The sequence below is a fragment of the Emys orbicularis genome, chromosome 12, assembly GCF_028017835.1.
Source record: "Emys orbicularis isolate rEmyOrb1 chromosome 12, rEmyOrb1.hap1, whole genome shotgun sequence".
Lineage (NCBI taxonomy): Eukaryota > Metazoa > Chordata > Testudines > Emydidae > Emys > Emys orbicularis.
In genome coordinates, this window is record NC_088694.1 from 16,896,145 (window position 1) to 16,912,922 (window position 16,778).

Below are 16,778 nucleotides of genomic sequence, written 5' to 3' on the forward strand. Positions count from 1 at the left end.
TGGGTCAAGAGTGTTACAAGAGAAATGTTACTTTTATGACTAAAATCCAGGATACTCACTCTGCCTCCCCTTTGTAAATAGGGAGTGAGAGTTGCTGTGGTGTTTGATAGGTCACATCCTTTCTTAAGCTTTTCTACGTAAAGTTAGATTGTTAATGCATTCACAAATTACCCAAGCAACAGGTAGTTCACCACGTACTTAGTCTTCACTACCTGATTAAAAGACTAGAATTTCCACTGGATATGGCAACTCAGTTCAGTCTATTTTAATATGTGAAAATTGGAAAAATCTGTTTTAATCTAACTTCTGAAAGCTAAGCCCACACATTAAGGAAAAAGAAACCAATTGAATCCCTTCCTTCCTCTACTGCTCCATGTGGTGGTAAAGTCGTACACATCTTTTATACATCCGTTGTGCCCCTCCCCAGCTAGTTCTTTGGGCCCCTCCTGGTTTGTGAGCCCTGCAGTTTGTGAAAGTCTGGTTTGCCACCCAGTGAAATGAATGGGATTGTTCACACCTCAGCGCTCTAGTGTCAGGGCTAGTCTACACTGGCAACACTAAAGCGCTGCCGCGCTTTAACGTGCCTTGTGTGGTCATGGCGCAGCGCTGGCTATTAAACAGGAGACCTGGTTGGTTTTGTGTTCAGTGGCGTATACCAGTGATTTTTTCAGCCTGTGGTCTGCAGACCCCTGGAGGTCTGGTCTGCAGACCATGTCTAAGGGGTCTGCGAAAGGTGTCTATGAAAATAATCAGAAAAACAATTCCTTTTCTGAAATTTTAATCAAAAGTATGTAAACACCCCCACCTACAGATCAAAACCCAGAACTGTTGTCACCATAGAAGCCCACCGTTTAGTGCCTTTTTTCTCAAAATTCGTCAAATGCCATGCCAAGCATGTGCAGCATTTATAGTTGAATTCTATTCAGTCATATTTCAGTCTAAGGCTTCTATAATAGGGGTCCACAGACCACAGGTTGAATTTCTAAAGGGGTCCGCACCTCTATTCAAAAATTTTTAGGAGTCCGCAAATTAAAAAAGGTTGAAAACTACTGGCATATATGGTATATCATTACTCTTGAGGGCATTCTGCATCCCAAAAAAAACCATTAAAAAATCTGTGCATAATATTTTAAAATTCTGCAAATTTTATTTGTCAAATAAATGTGGAGACTCCAGCATGGCATTGGGGAGCACAGGCCACTGGCTGCACAGAGGTGGGAGATCACTGTGCAGCTCCCACCCCGGGACATGGACTCAGCTATGAGACTGCACCCAACCCTGACACAGTGCAATGACAGGGCCTGCCCCAGAAACACCCCAGGGCCCTGCCCCTCTGTGCAGGCAGGCTGGCTCAACGAGGCAGGATCCAAGTGTGGAGGGGTTAGTGTGGGGGGATCTGGGTGTGGATTGAGAGGGTTCTGTGTGGGGCAGTCTGGGTGCAGGCGGCTCAGTGGGGGATTCTGGTTGCACAAGAGCTTGTTGGGGGGGTTCTGGGTGCAACAGTAATGGGACTCTGCAAGGGGGTCCAGGTGAAAATGGTTGAGGCTCAGCAGGGGAGGTCTGGATGTGTGTGGGGGGGATAGAGCTCGGCAGGGGGGTATGGGTGCAAGGAGCTCAGTGGGAGGGGTTCAGATGCTGGGAGAGTGGGGTTCAGTGGGGTGGGGATCAGGTGCAGCTAGTTGGCGCTCAGTGAGGTGAGGATCCGAGTGGCTCGTCGGGGTGGTCCAGATTCGAGGGAGTGGGGCTCATTGGGGGGGAGGAGAGGTTCTGAGTGCGGGGTGGGATGAGGCTCAGTGGGAGGTTCTGGGTATGAGGGAGTCTGGATGCACAGGGGTTGGGTGGATGGAGAGCAGCTATCTTCCCTCTTGCATTTTGGCAGACACCAAAGGCAATAGCTACACATTCCAGGTATAAAGAAAAGGAGTTGAGTCTCTTCATGCATCAGTACAAGATACTGTCTATAGAAACCTGAGAAAAGTGGTGCAAGATATAGAGCAGGAGTGGCCAAACTTAGTGACCCTCTGAGCCGCATACAATAATCTTCAGAAGTTTGAGAGTCGGGACACACCTGCCGGGGGCCAGGGCTTGGGGCTTCAGCCCTGCTCCTGTGAAGCCCCGAGCCCCGGCAGGTGCACCCCGCTGGGCAGACGCCCCAAGACCATCGGTGCCGACTCTGTGGGTGCTCCAGGTGTGGAGAAAAAAGGATGGATGCTGAGCACCCACCGGCAGCTCCCCCCATCCCCTCAGTGCCTCTCACTCGCCATCAGGCCCCACAGATCAGCGCCTCCCCCCTCCCTCCCTGTGCCTGCCACAATCAGCTGTTTCACAGTGTTCAGTAGGCTCTGGGAGGGAGGAGCGAGGACATGGCGCTCTCGGGGGTGGGGGAGAACTGGGCAGGAAGAGGTCAGGTTGGGCCTTGGGGGAAGGGGTGGAGTGGGGCACAGCCTGGGGGTTGAGCACCCCCAGCAGTTTGGAAAGTCGGTGCCTGTGTCCAAGACCCCCCCTTCCCACTGGGCAGAAGCCCTTACCCCACCACCCCGCTGCAAGGTAGAGGCCCGAGCTTCTTCCCCACCCCTAGTCTGATAGGTGCAGAATGGGAGGGCTGTGGGGGGCTCAGCAAGCTGCACTTTAACAGTAAAAGAGCCGCATGTGGCTCACGAGCCACAGTTTGGCCACCCCTGATATAGAGGGTGTACTACCAGTGTAATTTTAATGGGAATTTGTTTTGTCATAGCAATAACAAGTGTCCAAGATAAATTGGCTCATCTAGACTCTAATAATATGCCCTGGGCTGTCAGTGTTTATTTGCAATTCCATCTTGGCCTCTTTCACTTTCTAGTTTTGAATAAGACTGTGCAATTACTACTCGCTCTGATAAACTGAGCTAATTGCACGGGAATGCCATACAGTAGTGAGAGGAAGGAACCTGAAATATTGAAACAGTGAATTGTAGTTAATTTAGTGCAGGATGGATTGATTTTATTCCAAGTTATTTTAATCACCCATTTTAAGCATGATCTAAATCAGCAAGCAGGAAACTTTGATTTAAATAATTGATTTTTAATCTTGTTTTGCATTTGTACTTTACTTTTCTAAATAAAAGTTTGTTTTCTTTGTTTGGTGTAACCATTAAAACGTGTTGATTTGAAACCAAATATATATTTTACAATTAAGTAGGTACTTTTGTTTTGCTAGAAGGAGGTTAGACTACATCTATAGGTATTTAAGCAATTATATAGCTTAAACACTTATTCAGGTTCTTAGTGAACAAGGTACGTAAAAATTATTTTCTAACAAAAAATTTATTCTTTACATTTTTTCCCCTCTGGATTTGTGTCAAGTTGCATTTGGGTAGAAATTGAAATTCAAGTAAATGTACAAAAAGAGAATTTTAAAACTGTTTTTAGTTAAATAAACTACCTTAAATATACAGTATACAGAAAGGAAAAAGTGCATCAAAGCACATTTTGTATTTAAAGCGGATTTAATAAATGTTTCTGGTCACCATGGGCCAGATTTTCAAAGTATTTAGGTGCCTAAAGATACAGATAGAGGCCTCATGGGATTTTCAAAAGCACTTAAGCAGATGAGGTACCTAACTCTCATTTAAATCAATAAAGTTGAAACCAATGGGAGTTAAGCACCTAACCTTATTTTCTTTTGAAAATTCAAGTTTGCATCTATCTGCATTTTTACATGCTTAAATATCTTCAAAAATCTGGCCCCATCACCTTCTAATTCTAAAAAATGGTAGATTTCATCCTTGCCCACCTGGTTTTTATTCATGGATTGGGAGAAGAAAATAAGCTTTCCTGCTTTTTCAATTCCCAGTTGGTTTTTCAACTTTAAATGAAATAGTCCAAATGAAGAAAATAGTCTCGCTACACTTGCTAGCTTGACTGAACCAAAAGTAATTAAGGCAACAGCTTTTTCCACAAAGCACTTGCTTTGGAAAAATGTAAATACCAGTGTTTGCTCCATTATAATGACTGAAAAGAATATAGGTACTTAATGTGGTGCATAGCACGAAGATGTTACTTAAGGCCTGAGTTGACATAAAAAATTAATGTTTTCCCCTTGATTTTTGTATATAATTTTTTTTTAAAAAGCAGCTCCCTTTAATTCATAAAAATGTGAGGGTTCATTGACTCAGCATGATAATCATTTATTTAATTTTAATAGATTATAATTTAGGTATTAACACAGGTTGTTAATTTCAATTGGGGTTTATTTTAAAAAACAAATTAAATTAAAACCCCCCTGATTTATAAAAGTTATCCAGACTGATTCAGTGTCCAGCAAGAATATCAGTTCTGGCCATGTGATGTTAACAGATCATACAATGTACTTGTATGTGCAATATATTGTATGGCCTCTGTTTAAACTGTAAACTCTTTGGGACAGGAACTGTCCTTTTGTTCTGTTTGCACAGCACTTAACACAATTTGGGAACTGTTTCCTCAGAGTTAGGCAAAGAGGTGTTAAATGACTTGTCCATAACTCTAAGTGGGGAACTCTCTTCAGGGTAAGAAGCTCACATGGCTTCCACCTTCCTGGGTCTGACCTTGGAGCATTCAGCATCCTCTGCCCCTCCATGCGCTTCCCACAGCGAGTCCGCCCAGGCGGGGTCCTGGGGAAGCCAGAGGGTCCTGCACCCCAACTTCGCAGTCAGACGTGACTCTTAGCCAGCCAGTAAAACAGAGGTTTATTAGATGACAGGAACACGGTCTAAAACAGAGCTTGTAGGTACAGAGAACAGGACCCCTCAGCCAGGTCCATTTTGGGGGGCAGGGAGCCAGACACCCACGTCTGCACTCACTCCTCGTCCCCAGCCAGCTCCAAGGAGGCAGGCATAAAACCCAGTCCCCTGGCTTTTTCCCCTTTTGTAAAGTGAGATGACATTTGACTCAAAAGGCAGATTCTGCAGAGAATGTCTTGATCCTCAAACCCTTAATTTATGAGAGGTACAGTATTGTGATTTAGGGGTCTTGTTTGGTACAGCTAATTTAGAAGTTTCTCCTAATTTAGAAGTTTCTCCTAATGTTTGAAAGCAATTATAACTTCCCCTTTGATCTCAGCAGTTGCCTAAAGTGGCTATTTGTGAAACACTTACTTTGGAAAAGAATGGAGCATACATTGTCTGTAGAAAACAGAAATACACTTCCTGGAGGCCCAGAACCTTTTTAAAATAAATGAAACTCACAAAGTGATAAATGTGTTTACACTTAACTGAGAAATAAGAGAGCTGCTTTGGAGAAACATGCTCTTCAGATACAGTCATGGCCTGCTGAAGTGTCAGCCTCACTTGCTCTTTATTTTTAGTTAACTGAATAAAAGGCTGCACCTAACGTTGGATTTTTTTTTTAAGCGGTACATTAAGAGAATGAAAAGTAGAATTATGCAAGATATGCAACCTTTCATTCATGAAAGAAGTTGCCAGGCTTGGAGGATAGATCTGGAGATGGAGTTGGCATGTGTGCCCTTAGGAAAGGCATGATCCAAGCAGTGCTTGCTTCTCCTTCACCCAACCTTCTACAACTCAAATAATTCATAGGTTGCAAAACCGGAAGGGATCGTTATGATAGTCTAATCTAACCTTCTGCATAACTTGGCCCATATGCCTCTCTTGTGGTCCTTTCAGCCTCAGCTGTGCTGCCTAGCAGAAATGTTGGGACAGTTCCTAAATGTCCACCTGTTGCCATGTGCACGCTGTCTGTTGAAATGGCTAGGCCGAGAAACTGTAGTCTGATCATGACATATCAAGGAATAAAGCTGTGTGGAAATGCCTGCAGTTCATTGTAGCTGAAGTTCCATCAATACACTGTAGTTGTGAAATAGTCAGCTAAATGGCTTTGTAAAAAGCAACAGAGAGTCCTGTGGCACCTTTAAGACTAACAGATGTATTGGAGCATAAGCTTTCGTGGGTGAATGCCCACTTCGTCGGATGCATGGCATTCACCCACGAAAGCTTATGCTCCAATACATCTGTTAGTCTTAAAGGTGCCACAGGACTCTCTGTTGCTTTTTACAGATCCAGACTAACACGGCTACCCCTCTGATACTAAATGGCTTTGTTAGTAATAGAATATTGGAGAATGGAAAAACCTATAGCTCAAGTAGCTTTTTCTTTTCCCCTCCCTAGATTATCCTCTTGATTTGAACCACAGTGAAACCTTTCTGCAAACCACAACTTTTCTTCCTGAAGATTTTACCTACTTTCCAAACCATACCTGTCCCGAGAGACTCCCTTCTATGAGTGAGTAGTGCTGTGACTCGTTATCTTCCTCCCCTCCCTATCCTCCATCTCCATGCTGCCCCCTCCTTCCAGGTTACAACCTATAAAACCTGTTTCCTGTGGGAGTGGGAGGAGGTAGGAAAAGCGTACTGTTTTATTACAAGTACTGCACCATCCCAGTGTGGTGTACACTGCAGTCTTTGGGAGTTCGGCAGCTATGCTGATAACAACTAGAATATCCTCATACCCCCCACATGTGGGTTTCTGGGAGATCTTCACCGCTTTACCTAACTGCTCCAGAGTCCTTGTTGTTTGTTCCTGCATGTTTTTGGATGGTGTGTTCTAGTACCATTTTTCTACCTCCTGACTTATGTACTGCACCTTCTTTTATTTATCTATGTTAGGAGGGTGGGGAATGAGCAGAAATGTTGTTCTGCAAGCACAAATGCTGTAAATCACTTTTACCAGACTCCCAAAGCTAATCAATCTTTGTCTGAGACCCTTTTTTTTTTTTTTTTTTTTTTTTTTTAAGGGAACGATAGAAGTGCTTGCTCCTTACCTCTTCACAGGGGTTACTGCAATATTTGCCAACCTGGACTAGTCCCAGAAACCGAGCAATGGAATACGATGATTTGGACCACCAAACTATCCTCTAAAAATCCTATTTTGAATTTAATTGGGAAAGTGTCTCTTCCTTGAACTATGGTCAGAAAATAGTGACTAAGGTGGAGTGTTGGGAATCCAAATGCTAGTGAGGAAAGAAGAAACTAGAAAAATTTTGTCAACTGTTTTAAATTGAAAATTTGGCTTTTGATGAAACAAAACTTTCCTGTGAGAAGACTTTCTGCTGAAGATTGATTTTTTTTTTTCTTCATTGAATCTCATTATTTTGATTTGGAAATGCCGCAGTGCCTTATCCTCCCATTCTCTTCTAAAGGCTGGGCTCCCTGGCCAGACAATAACTCTTATTATGCATCACAACCAAAGTCTCCCATGATGCACTGCCTCTCTACAAGAGGGAAGACCCTGATGCATCATGGGAGATGTAGTCTGACCAGGGAGCCCAACCTATAAAGGAGAATGAGATCATGAGGTACTGTGGCAGTTTTTTGATACTTGACAGGAAAAGACCCATTTTGCAATCAGCCCTAGTAATAAAAGTGTATGAAAAGTGAAGTGGGCAGAAGCATGCACACTGATGATGTAGGACCATGAGACCGAAGTATGTGAGAAGCCTGAGATGCACCTTCTCTTGCTGGGACTGGAATGTTGACCTCTTCTTTCCATTGTGTACACAGAGGGCCCAATTGATGTAAATATGAGTGAAATCAGAATGGAGGATATCCATCAATTATTCTCTAAAGACCCGGGCATCAAGCTAGGAGGCCATTGGAAACCTGATGACTGCCTGCCTCGCTGGAAGGTAAACTGTAGCCTCAAAACAGCCACAGGCTACATTAAAATGGGATGCCTTTGTTCAGTACAAAGGAGTACAAACAATGGTATTGGCAAGAACTGGGCTATGGTTACATTTTGCCATTCTAAAGAAAAGTATCTTTAGTTGCATCACAGATAATGTAGGGCTGCCTGTAACATAGGTATTTCTTGTCTGGCTACAGCAGTCCTCTATAAACCCGTAGCTTCAGGAACCTGTTACCTAGTGACAGATGGGTCAACACTTCATTTTTTTTTTTATAAGAAAGTTTTGGAGAGGGGTGTATGTTGCTAATGGGATGTGGAGCCTGTCAGCTCTGTAACTGTTCAAATCCAGATCAGCTGATAGGTCTGAAATGTGTTGCGTGCAGATGGCTGTTTAGTGGTTTGTGTAATGAATTAGTTTCTAACTGATAGGTATCCAGATCACCAAAATTACCTCTGGTTTTGAGCAAGAATTAGCCCAGAAAGACCAAGGGTAACATGGACCTTGGAGACCATGAATTTCTTTGCTAGAGGGGTTCCCTGCTTGTGAGGGTGGAGACACATTAACAGCATGGTGTAAGAGAATCGTGCTCTACCTATTCAGTTGGTAGAGGATTTAAGTCTCCAGTGCAGTCAGTCTCTCTCCCCTGACCCAGCATGAAATTTAATTAATATTTGAAAGAAACTTAATCTCTCCAAAGCAGTATCTATTTTAAAAAGCTAGAGTACTGAAATGCACAAAATAAAGGAGGCATGAGAGTGAATGGCCAACACACAATTGTGTGCTCCATGTTGTATGTTGCACTATAAAATAATCCTTCATGGCAGCCCCAGGAAATGGGTTAGATCTGTTAGTCCTTTTCCATCAACACTGTCTATGGTCCTGTGATTATAAACACCCATACACATGGCTTCAGGCACACCCAATGCCCTGAGCTGTAGGTTTGTGGGCTGCCAAAGTGAAAGCTGGTTTCCAGATATAATAATAACTACCTGATGTCTTCTATCTCTTAGGTGGCAATCTTGATACCATTCCGCAATCGTTATGAGCATCTTCCAGTTCTCTTTAGGCACCTTATTCCAATGCTGCAGCGCCAACGTTTACAGTTCGCGTTTTATGTCATTGAGCAAGTGAGTCACTTCCCATGTATATGCAATGTATTTTTCCAGGCTAAGCCATCACCAGTGGGAATAACCACTGGAACATGAAACTTGCTATTGCGTGACTGATTTGCTGCCCAATGCATCCCACATATAAAAGGCTATTTACTGCCTTCTGCCCCCAGTTATTGCACAATAAATTTCACTCTCCAAAGTGTGTCCTGTGTGTTTTTGTTATCAGGCAGAGTAGATATCATAAGCTTTCAAAGGTTACTGCCTAACGTTGATGTGTGTACAATACCTAGCTTCTCATAATATGCCATTCACCTGAATGCTATGTTGGACACAGGCACTTTCTGAAAGCTTCTGGGAAATTAAAGTGTATTAGAATAAATGAGGTTTGTTTAGCACATATATCTATTGTTAAACCAGGGCAAGAGGGTTACAAAAGCAGGAATTTAAGGGTTTTTTTTCCCCCTCTTGAGTTTGTGTAGGAGGCCATGAAAAGAATGACTGACTTCCAAACATGTACTTACAGTGTACATAGAGAGTGTGTGTGTGTGTGTGTGTGTGTGTGTAATAAATTGTATATTGAGCTTCTTCTGAGAAATAACTCTATTTCCTAGGCTGGTAACCAACCATTTAACCGTGCCATGCTCTTCAATATTGGCTTTCGGGAAGCAATGAAGGACTTGGACTGGGATTGTCTGATCTTTCATGATGTGGACCATATACCAGAAAATGACCGTAACTATTATGGATGTGGACAGATGCCAAGACACTTTGCAGCCAAGCTGGATAAATATATGTATCTGTAAGGACCTATATTCCCCCTTCATGCAATAATGGATAAAAAGCCAATAGCTAGATTTTAAAAAGATTAATTTCAGTTTGGTTTCCAGGTTTTGTGCAAGTAAACATAGCAGAAATAGAGGCAAACCTCCCAATAGCTCAAGGCTTAATTCAGCTGCATCCAGGAGAATGACTGCTCTGACAGTCTGTGAGCAGGCAATTGCATCAGCCCTGACCTGAGACACTGTTCACACCTGTTGTGACTAATGCACTCTCTTTTATTTAGGCTCCCTTATAATGAGTTCTTTGGTGGAGTGAGTGGCTTAACAGTGGAACAGTTTCGGAAAATCAATGGCTTTCCTAATGCGTTCTGGGGCTGGGGCGGAGAGGATGACGATCTTTGGAACAGGTACTGATGTGGTGTCTTGGCTTGAGTCCACTTCCCAAAGGCTAGGGGGATGGACAGACTTCCATGCAGACTTTCCTATGGCGTGACTCTTCTGTTCATTGAGTTCTTGTAACAGCATCTAACTCGTAACACCTGATGCATGTTGTACAAACTGCCATCATTGATAATACAGTAGTGGCTGGCCTGGTACAGGAATGTGCTGCCACACAGGTTGGGGATATATTTCTTCAGGCATACAGTGCATGCACCCAGCTTCTTGGCAGTGGACACTCCTCAGGGCTCTGCCTGCCGTGTTCTGAGTGAAATAAAGCATGGGTATTTTATCTGCTGCTGTGACTGGCTCTAAGCCTGCCCCCTGAAAGCCTTAATTTGGTTGAGCAGCTTTGCAATCACCTGGAGAGGGGTTTTACACAACATGTGACGGGAAGCTGCCCCTCCCCACCCCAGGCAGTGTGGATTGGCTGTGGAGCTATTCCATGCCCTCTTCACATGGGGGAAGGGGGAGAGATGATCACGCCCTCTAGGGTATCCTGATAAATGGATAGATTGAGGTTTGATTGCATTCTACTAAAGCAAATTGGATTGGAAGCTCGTAACTAACAGAAAATGAGGAAGTATAGTTCTTGCCATAGGTAACTTTGTGAAATTGTTGGCCTTGGGCATTATTTCTCATGTTGATGTTCATCTGAGGATCAGTTTGACTACTCAATTAAAATTTAATGTACTGAAAGCAGCTTAGTTTGTCCAAAGCCTGAACTGGTTGAAATCTTCTCCCTTTATTTAGCTAGCTAATGGAAACTTGTACTTACTACAGACGACGAGTCTGTGGAGGCTCATGATTGTTCAGCCTTGGCGAGTATTGAATTTGGAGCAAATGCAACAGTCAGTCTTATCTTTATAATACAGGGTGCAGTATGCAGGCTACTCAGTAACCCGACCAAGAGGAGTCACAGGGAAATACAAGTCAATTCCGCACCATCATCGAGGCGAAGTGCAGTTCCTGGGAAGGCAAGTGAGATTTCTGTTATTGAAGATTTATGTTTAATTCGAAAGGATCCCCAAATCATCATGCCACTATATAAATCCATGATGTGCCCACACCTTGAATACTGAGTCCAGTTCTGGTTACCACATCTCAAAAAGGGTATAGTGAAACTGGAAAAAATTAAGAAAGGTGGCAAAAATGATCAAGGGTATGGAACAGCTTCCATACGAGATGAGACTAAGACGACTGGGGCTGTTCAGCTTAGAAAAGAGATGACTAAGGGGGGATATGACAGAGCTATAAAATCTTAACTGGTGTGGAGAAAGTGAATTGAGAAGTGTTATTTACCTTTTCACACAATAGAAAAACCAGGGGTCACCTGATTAAATTAATAGGTTGCAGGTTTAATACAAACAAGAGGAGGTACTTTTTCACACAATGCACCACTAACCTGTAGAACTCATTGCCACGGGATGTTGTGAGGGCCAAAAGTTTAATTGGGTTCAAAAAAGAACTGGGTAGTAAGTTTATGGAGGATAGATCCATCAATAACTGTTAGCCAAGATGGTCAGGGGGACAACCCTATGCTTGGGGTGACCCTAAGCCTCTGACTACCAGAAGCTGGGTTTGGTAGACAGGGCTGCATCACTCCAAAATTGCCCTGTTTGGTACACTCCCTGTGAAGCTTTGGTATGGGCCACTGTCAGAGACAGGATGCTGGGCAAGATGGACCATGGTCTGACCCCATATGGCAGCTCATATGTTCTAATGTTGTATACTAAAGCACTTCACAAATTAGCATTCATACTGTATAAGAGACTCACTGCATTTACCTCCAGGGTGATATGTGGCAGCTGTCAAGCAATGCACAGAATTTGTTCACAACAGTCTTAGGACAGGAAGGGAATAATCAGAACTGCAGGGAGGCAGGATGTAATAACCCAAACTGGCATGGTTAATACCCTGGACTCTTTATTCTAAGGTCCTCTTTAGTGGTTGTTGCTTTTCCAAAAGAGTTTCAGCAGCATAGAACCTTTTGATAACAAGCTGCAGCCCTGGCTCTGTACTCTGTAGAAAGTGAGCCTCTCATGGAGTAGTCAGCACCACATACTGAAGCAATCTGTGTTTTCCTTGAAGGTTCTCTTCCAAACATAGAACCAGGCCAGCCATGCTTATGAGGGATTTCAAACTCTCTTATATTTGCATCATGCAGGTAGCTTCCATTGCAAAAGCAATATGTCTGTGTCACGTGCTTCATAGCAGTTTTGCTCCATTTTTGTTTGAGGTGAAATAACACCTCAGTCGGCTTCCTTTTTCATTTTTCTAGAGTAAAACCCAGCTGCAATAGGAGAAAATATATTTTGCCATACTTTTAAAGTGAGCAAGATTTTACATCCAGCTAACTCTGATTTTTATTTTTATTTTACAGTAGTGTCTAGGAATGCCAATCAGGGCTCCATTATACTAGGACTGTAAAGATAAGTAACAAAACAGTGCCTTGCTCCACAAAGCTTATAGTCTAGGTGATACAGTATGCCGAGTCACCGGGAAAAGCTCCATATCATTAGGTTTTGTTCCTGTTCAAGAGGATGTAAAGAGTTAGATTGTGTATCAGGATTGGCATTCAACAGGGCCCAGAGAGCTGTTTCTGGAAGCATAAATGCACACGTGCTGTCCCCTGTTTTCCAGAGGGGCCCCTGGAGGCGTATGAGCGAGCAGTATGCAGTGGTACGAAAGAGCTTGTTTAACAGAACCCGTGGGAATGTTTTATTTGTGAACAATTACATGACTTAACACCTCACAAGCTACAACTGTTTGTTTAGAATGGCAATTAGCTATATATTGTATTATCACTACTAATACCAGAACAGGAACTGCTAGGAGAGCTCTAAAAAAAACTCACAAAGCTCACCCTGCTAATACTTTTTGAATTAACTGCAAATTCAAGCAGGGAATGAACCAGCAGTTCATTAAGCTCTGGGCCTCTTTCCAGCATCAACTTTCCTGTTCTCCGAGCTTCCATTTGATAGAGATAAAAATCTTCTTCCTCTCTATATCTAGCTTTCATTTTGCTACCAAACAGATTATGGTGAGGAAAATAAGTTTCTACCATTTCAGTTCTCTGTAGCTGAACCAAGGACGTCAGTTTCAGGGGGAAATGTCACAATTGTTCAGTTTCTCTGAAGCATCAAAGGGCTTTACAGTGCAGTGGAAATGAGAGCTTTAGATTTGCCTCCTTTGTTTCATCAGATCTGGAATTTTGTAGGCTGATGGTCAGCGTGCATCCAGTGAACTGCTGTCACTTATTTGGCAACAGTCGCTTGAGGAGCGTTGCTACCTGATAGTATGTTTCAGAGGGTTTTGAAGCAGTCTGATTATTTTTTTAAGCCATTCAGCTTGCTAGTTGGAGGTATTACACATCAGAGCATAATATCGTAGCCCACTGCTGACTGTAAAGCTTACAGTGACAGGCCTACCTGACTCAGTTCAAAGGCTTTGAGCTAACACTTTATTCCCCTTTTTTCTGTAGACTAGGGCTTTGTCCAGTATGGGGTCTGGTTACAGCCACCAGTGTATTTACTCGAGGGTGCTGCCTAGTGTAGATGGGCCAAAGCTGGTATTTGCCCCGGTGCAACTTAGCCTTGCTTTACATTGATGTCACTGGTGTAAACAGCTTTGCCTGACTGCTCCTGTAATGTCAGAGCCCTGTGCTGATGAACCTCCAGCCTCCCCACATTTCCTCCTGGATCCCACTATTTCTCAGACTTTTAATTGATCAAATGGAACTTCACTTCCCCGTACATTGTCCTTACTGACGCACTCCTAGTCTGTTCACTCAAACCTTGAGCTGATTGTCAATTTCCCCACACCCAATCTCTTGCCAGATCTTCGCTGCTACTTCTCCCTCTGCTGTGTCCTTTCCATCCCCACTGCTAAAACTGTATCTTATGCCACAGTTTTTCTCCTGCTTGGGCTACTGTAATCGCCTCCATTCTGGACTCACTCCTTCCCCCTCTTCAATCTATCCAGTGTGCTCCAGATAAAGCTCTTCCTGCTGCTCCTGTAACATTAACTACTTCACCTCCATGTTCCTTTACTGATTTAATATTTCACTGAACCGAGTTCAAAGTCTTCATGCTCTACTTTAACCCCCCCTTTGGAAAAGCATTAAAAGATTGTGAAACACGTAGCTACTACAGTAATGAGGGCTGTGCAAGTACCAAAGAACCTACCCTGCCTGTATGTTTCCATCTGTTTCTTCTCACACCCTATGCTGTCTCTTGTACCTTTGTGACTCTCTTCCATGCTGCCCCAACCCTGAAATGAGGTGTCAAGAACCTTTGCTTTCCCCCTCCTCAAATTCAGTTCTTCTGGCTTCTGCCCGCCACTAGTCCAATGCCGTTTGCTCCTGCTCTTGTGAGTGGCTTTATTTTGTCATCTCTTCTCTCTCTCCCCTTCCCCCCCCCCCGCCCCCCCCCCCCCCCGTTTGCTCTGTCTCACTTAGATGGTAAGTTCTGTGGGATGAAGGCCATGTCTTATTTTTGTATAGGGGCATGCAGAAAACACCTGGAGTCATTCAGCTGCTTTGTGTCCTCATGATCTACCGTTTTTTGGGAAGGAAGTTACCAATTCTTATTTCTGTGCATATTGACAGTTTGACAAAACTGTGCCAGCTGGACACAGAAAACATCCTAGCCTAGAAAAATAACACTGATCTGATTCTGGTCTGTGCTATGCATCACTCCAGACGGTGGATCAAAATTTTATTTCTGCAAAGTGTATTAAATATTTACGTGTCTAAATGCTGGAGTTGTCTCTTATACATCTATTTTAAGGGGTCTGTGTTCAGGAGGATTTTCTCATGTTAGTTTGTTCTTGTTGGGACTGCGTGTAGTAGCTCTTAGCCTAAATTTCTGCAGCCTTGAGCAGTGTGGGAGTGGATACATCCATCTTTTGTTCTCTTTAAACAGGTATGCGTTGCTGAGGAAGTCAAAAGAGAGGCAAGTCCTGGACGGTCTCAGTAACTTGAACTACTTTCCAAACATTACATATGACGCCTTGTATAAAAACATAACTGTTAACCTGACACCAGAGCTGGCTCTGGTAAACGAATACTGAGAGGAGAAAATAAGTTTGCTTTGCCCTTCACCAAGAAAGCAACACATTAGACATTCTTTTATAGAGTTACCAAGGACAAGAAACACATTGTCTAATGAAGGATCACAGTATTTCGAAGAATAAAATTGAAAGTGCACGCACAAATCGTCTGGCCCAGTCCAATTGTTTGTGCAACAAGCTCGGGGACTTCGCTCGCTTTCTGGTTTTATGAACGATGGTGTGACCTGCTGCTCTCATCTCTGCATTCCGTCTCCTCCAACAATCTCAATATCACAACAGTGATCTGACGTGCTTTCTTCTCACGGAACCAGTTTGGCTGAATGACTCTGTTGGCTTCTTGAGTTTGGATGCCAGAAGGAACCCAGTAGGCAACTGCCCTAATAGGAGATCAAATGAAACTTAAGATGATACCATTCTTCTACATTTGTGTGGTTTTTTTAATGACCTGCTTGAAGTATATACCACAGAATCGCTTCTTAAAGAAGTGTAAGTGTAAATAAGCTGTGTAAAATGCCTTTTTATTTTCTTTTACAATTAAAACTCAAGCTAAAGGTTTACATATTAAGGTCACTCATTTAGGCCCCAATCCTGCAAACGCGTACATAACTTTACTCCTGAGCAAGTCCCTCTACTCATGTGAGTAGTCCCAGTGATGTAAAGTTAAGCGTAGGTGTTTACAGGATAGGGGCCTTAGTTGGTAGGATGCCGGGGTTCAGAAATATGGAGCCACATCATTGCATACTACGGAAATGGCGGGGGCTTTTTGGGAGAAGGGAGGGATAAGGGAAACTTCATGAAAGAACAAATATCCAGCTCATATCGTTGTGTGGTAGAAAATGTGTAAATTATAGTTCATATGGAGTTTTCCCATTTTATTCCTGTTGGGTTTTCATTGCCCATTACCCTCTATTCCACAGTGGTGGCAAGTGCAAGCTTAGATTCTAGACTTATTCAAACACATCCCTCCTCCTCTTCTCTCTCCCCCTCTCCCCCCCAAAATTCACCAGTAGGCCTGTGTGGTTTCCATGCAAAAATCTTACCTTCCCTCCTCAGTCACTGTCTTTAGTTTTGGGCAGTCAGCTGCAGTTTATTAAATCTGCCCCTGAATTAACAACGTTCTACAGCGATTCCTCTAATGTTACATTTTTGTTTCATGAAATAATATTTTGATATATTTATTGTGTAAATTGAACAGAACACTGAACTAATGTACGTTCTAACTGTAGGTAGAACCCTTGGTTATAATCCTTAGCCAGGGAATGCATTCCACAAGTACAAATAGTGAGCTAGATTTATCCACAGATGTAAAATCATAATGAGAAAAAAATGAAGGTCATTCTAATTGGTTCAGGAAAACATGAGTATCCAGAACTGAAGTGCTTGGTTGTTGTCCCCATCCAGTTTTACAGATTTAGGTTTTTTTCTGAACTGTTCTCCTTGGGTTGTGCCTGTTTTAGGGTTGTTTTTTTCTGGTTTAAAACCAATCCATCACTTATACAGTATGTACAAACTCACTTTTACTCGACTTCTATATGGTAAAAGTGCTGTGGGTTGCTTTTTTATATATCTACATAAAGAGATTGTGAGTATTTAAGCTCAGAAGTACTTTAACTTTCTTTTATTGAATTGTTTGCCTTCTGTTTCCTTAACTCTTATGGTTTACATTATTTTCTTGGTTCCATGGACATATGATCCCCATACACATCTGCTGTGGGTGT

General features: G+C 42.9%; 1 protein-coding gene across 1 annotated transcript in view; it reads left to right on the forward strand.

Annotated features, from left to right (window-relative positions):
* B4GALT5 (beta-1,4-galactosyltransferase 5) overlaps positions 1-15,060 on the forward strand; it is a 56,368-nt gene extending 41,308 nt beyond the window's left edge. Inside the window, exons 3-9 of the mRNA XM_065414577.1 lie at positions 6,143-6,256; positions 7,534-7,658; positions 8,669-8,785; positions 9,382-9,569; positions 9,834-9,956; positions 10,863-10,964; positions 14,913-15,060. Of these exons, the coding sequence (XP_065270649.1) occupies positions 6,143-6,256; positions 7,534-7,658; positions 8,669-8,785; positions 9,382-9,569; positions 9,834-9,956; positions 10,863-10,964; positions 14,913-15,060 (917 nt within the window). The remainder of the gene's footprint in view (positions 1-6,142; positions 6,257-7,533; positions 7,659-8,668; positions 8,786-9,381; positions 9,570-9,833; positions 9,957-10,862; positions 10,965-14,912) is intronic.
* Positions 15,061-16,778: the final 1,718 nt, after the last annotated feature.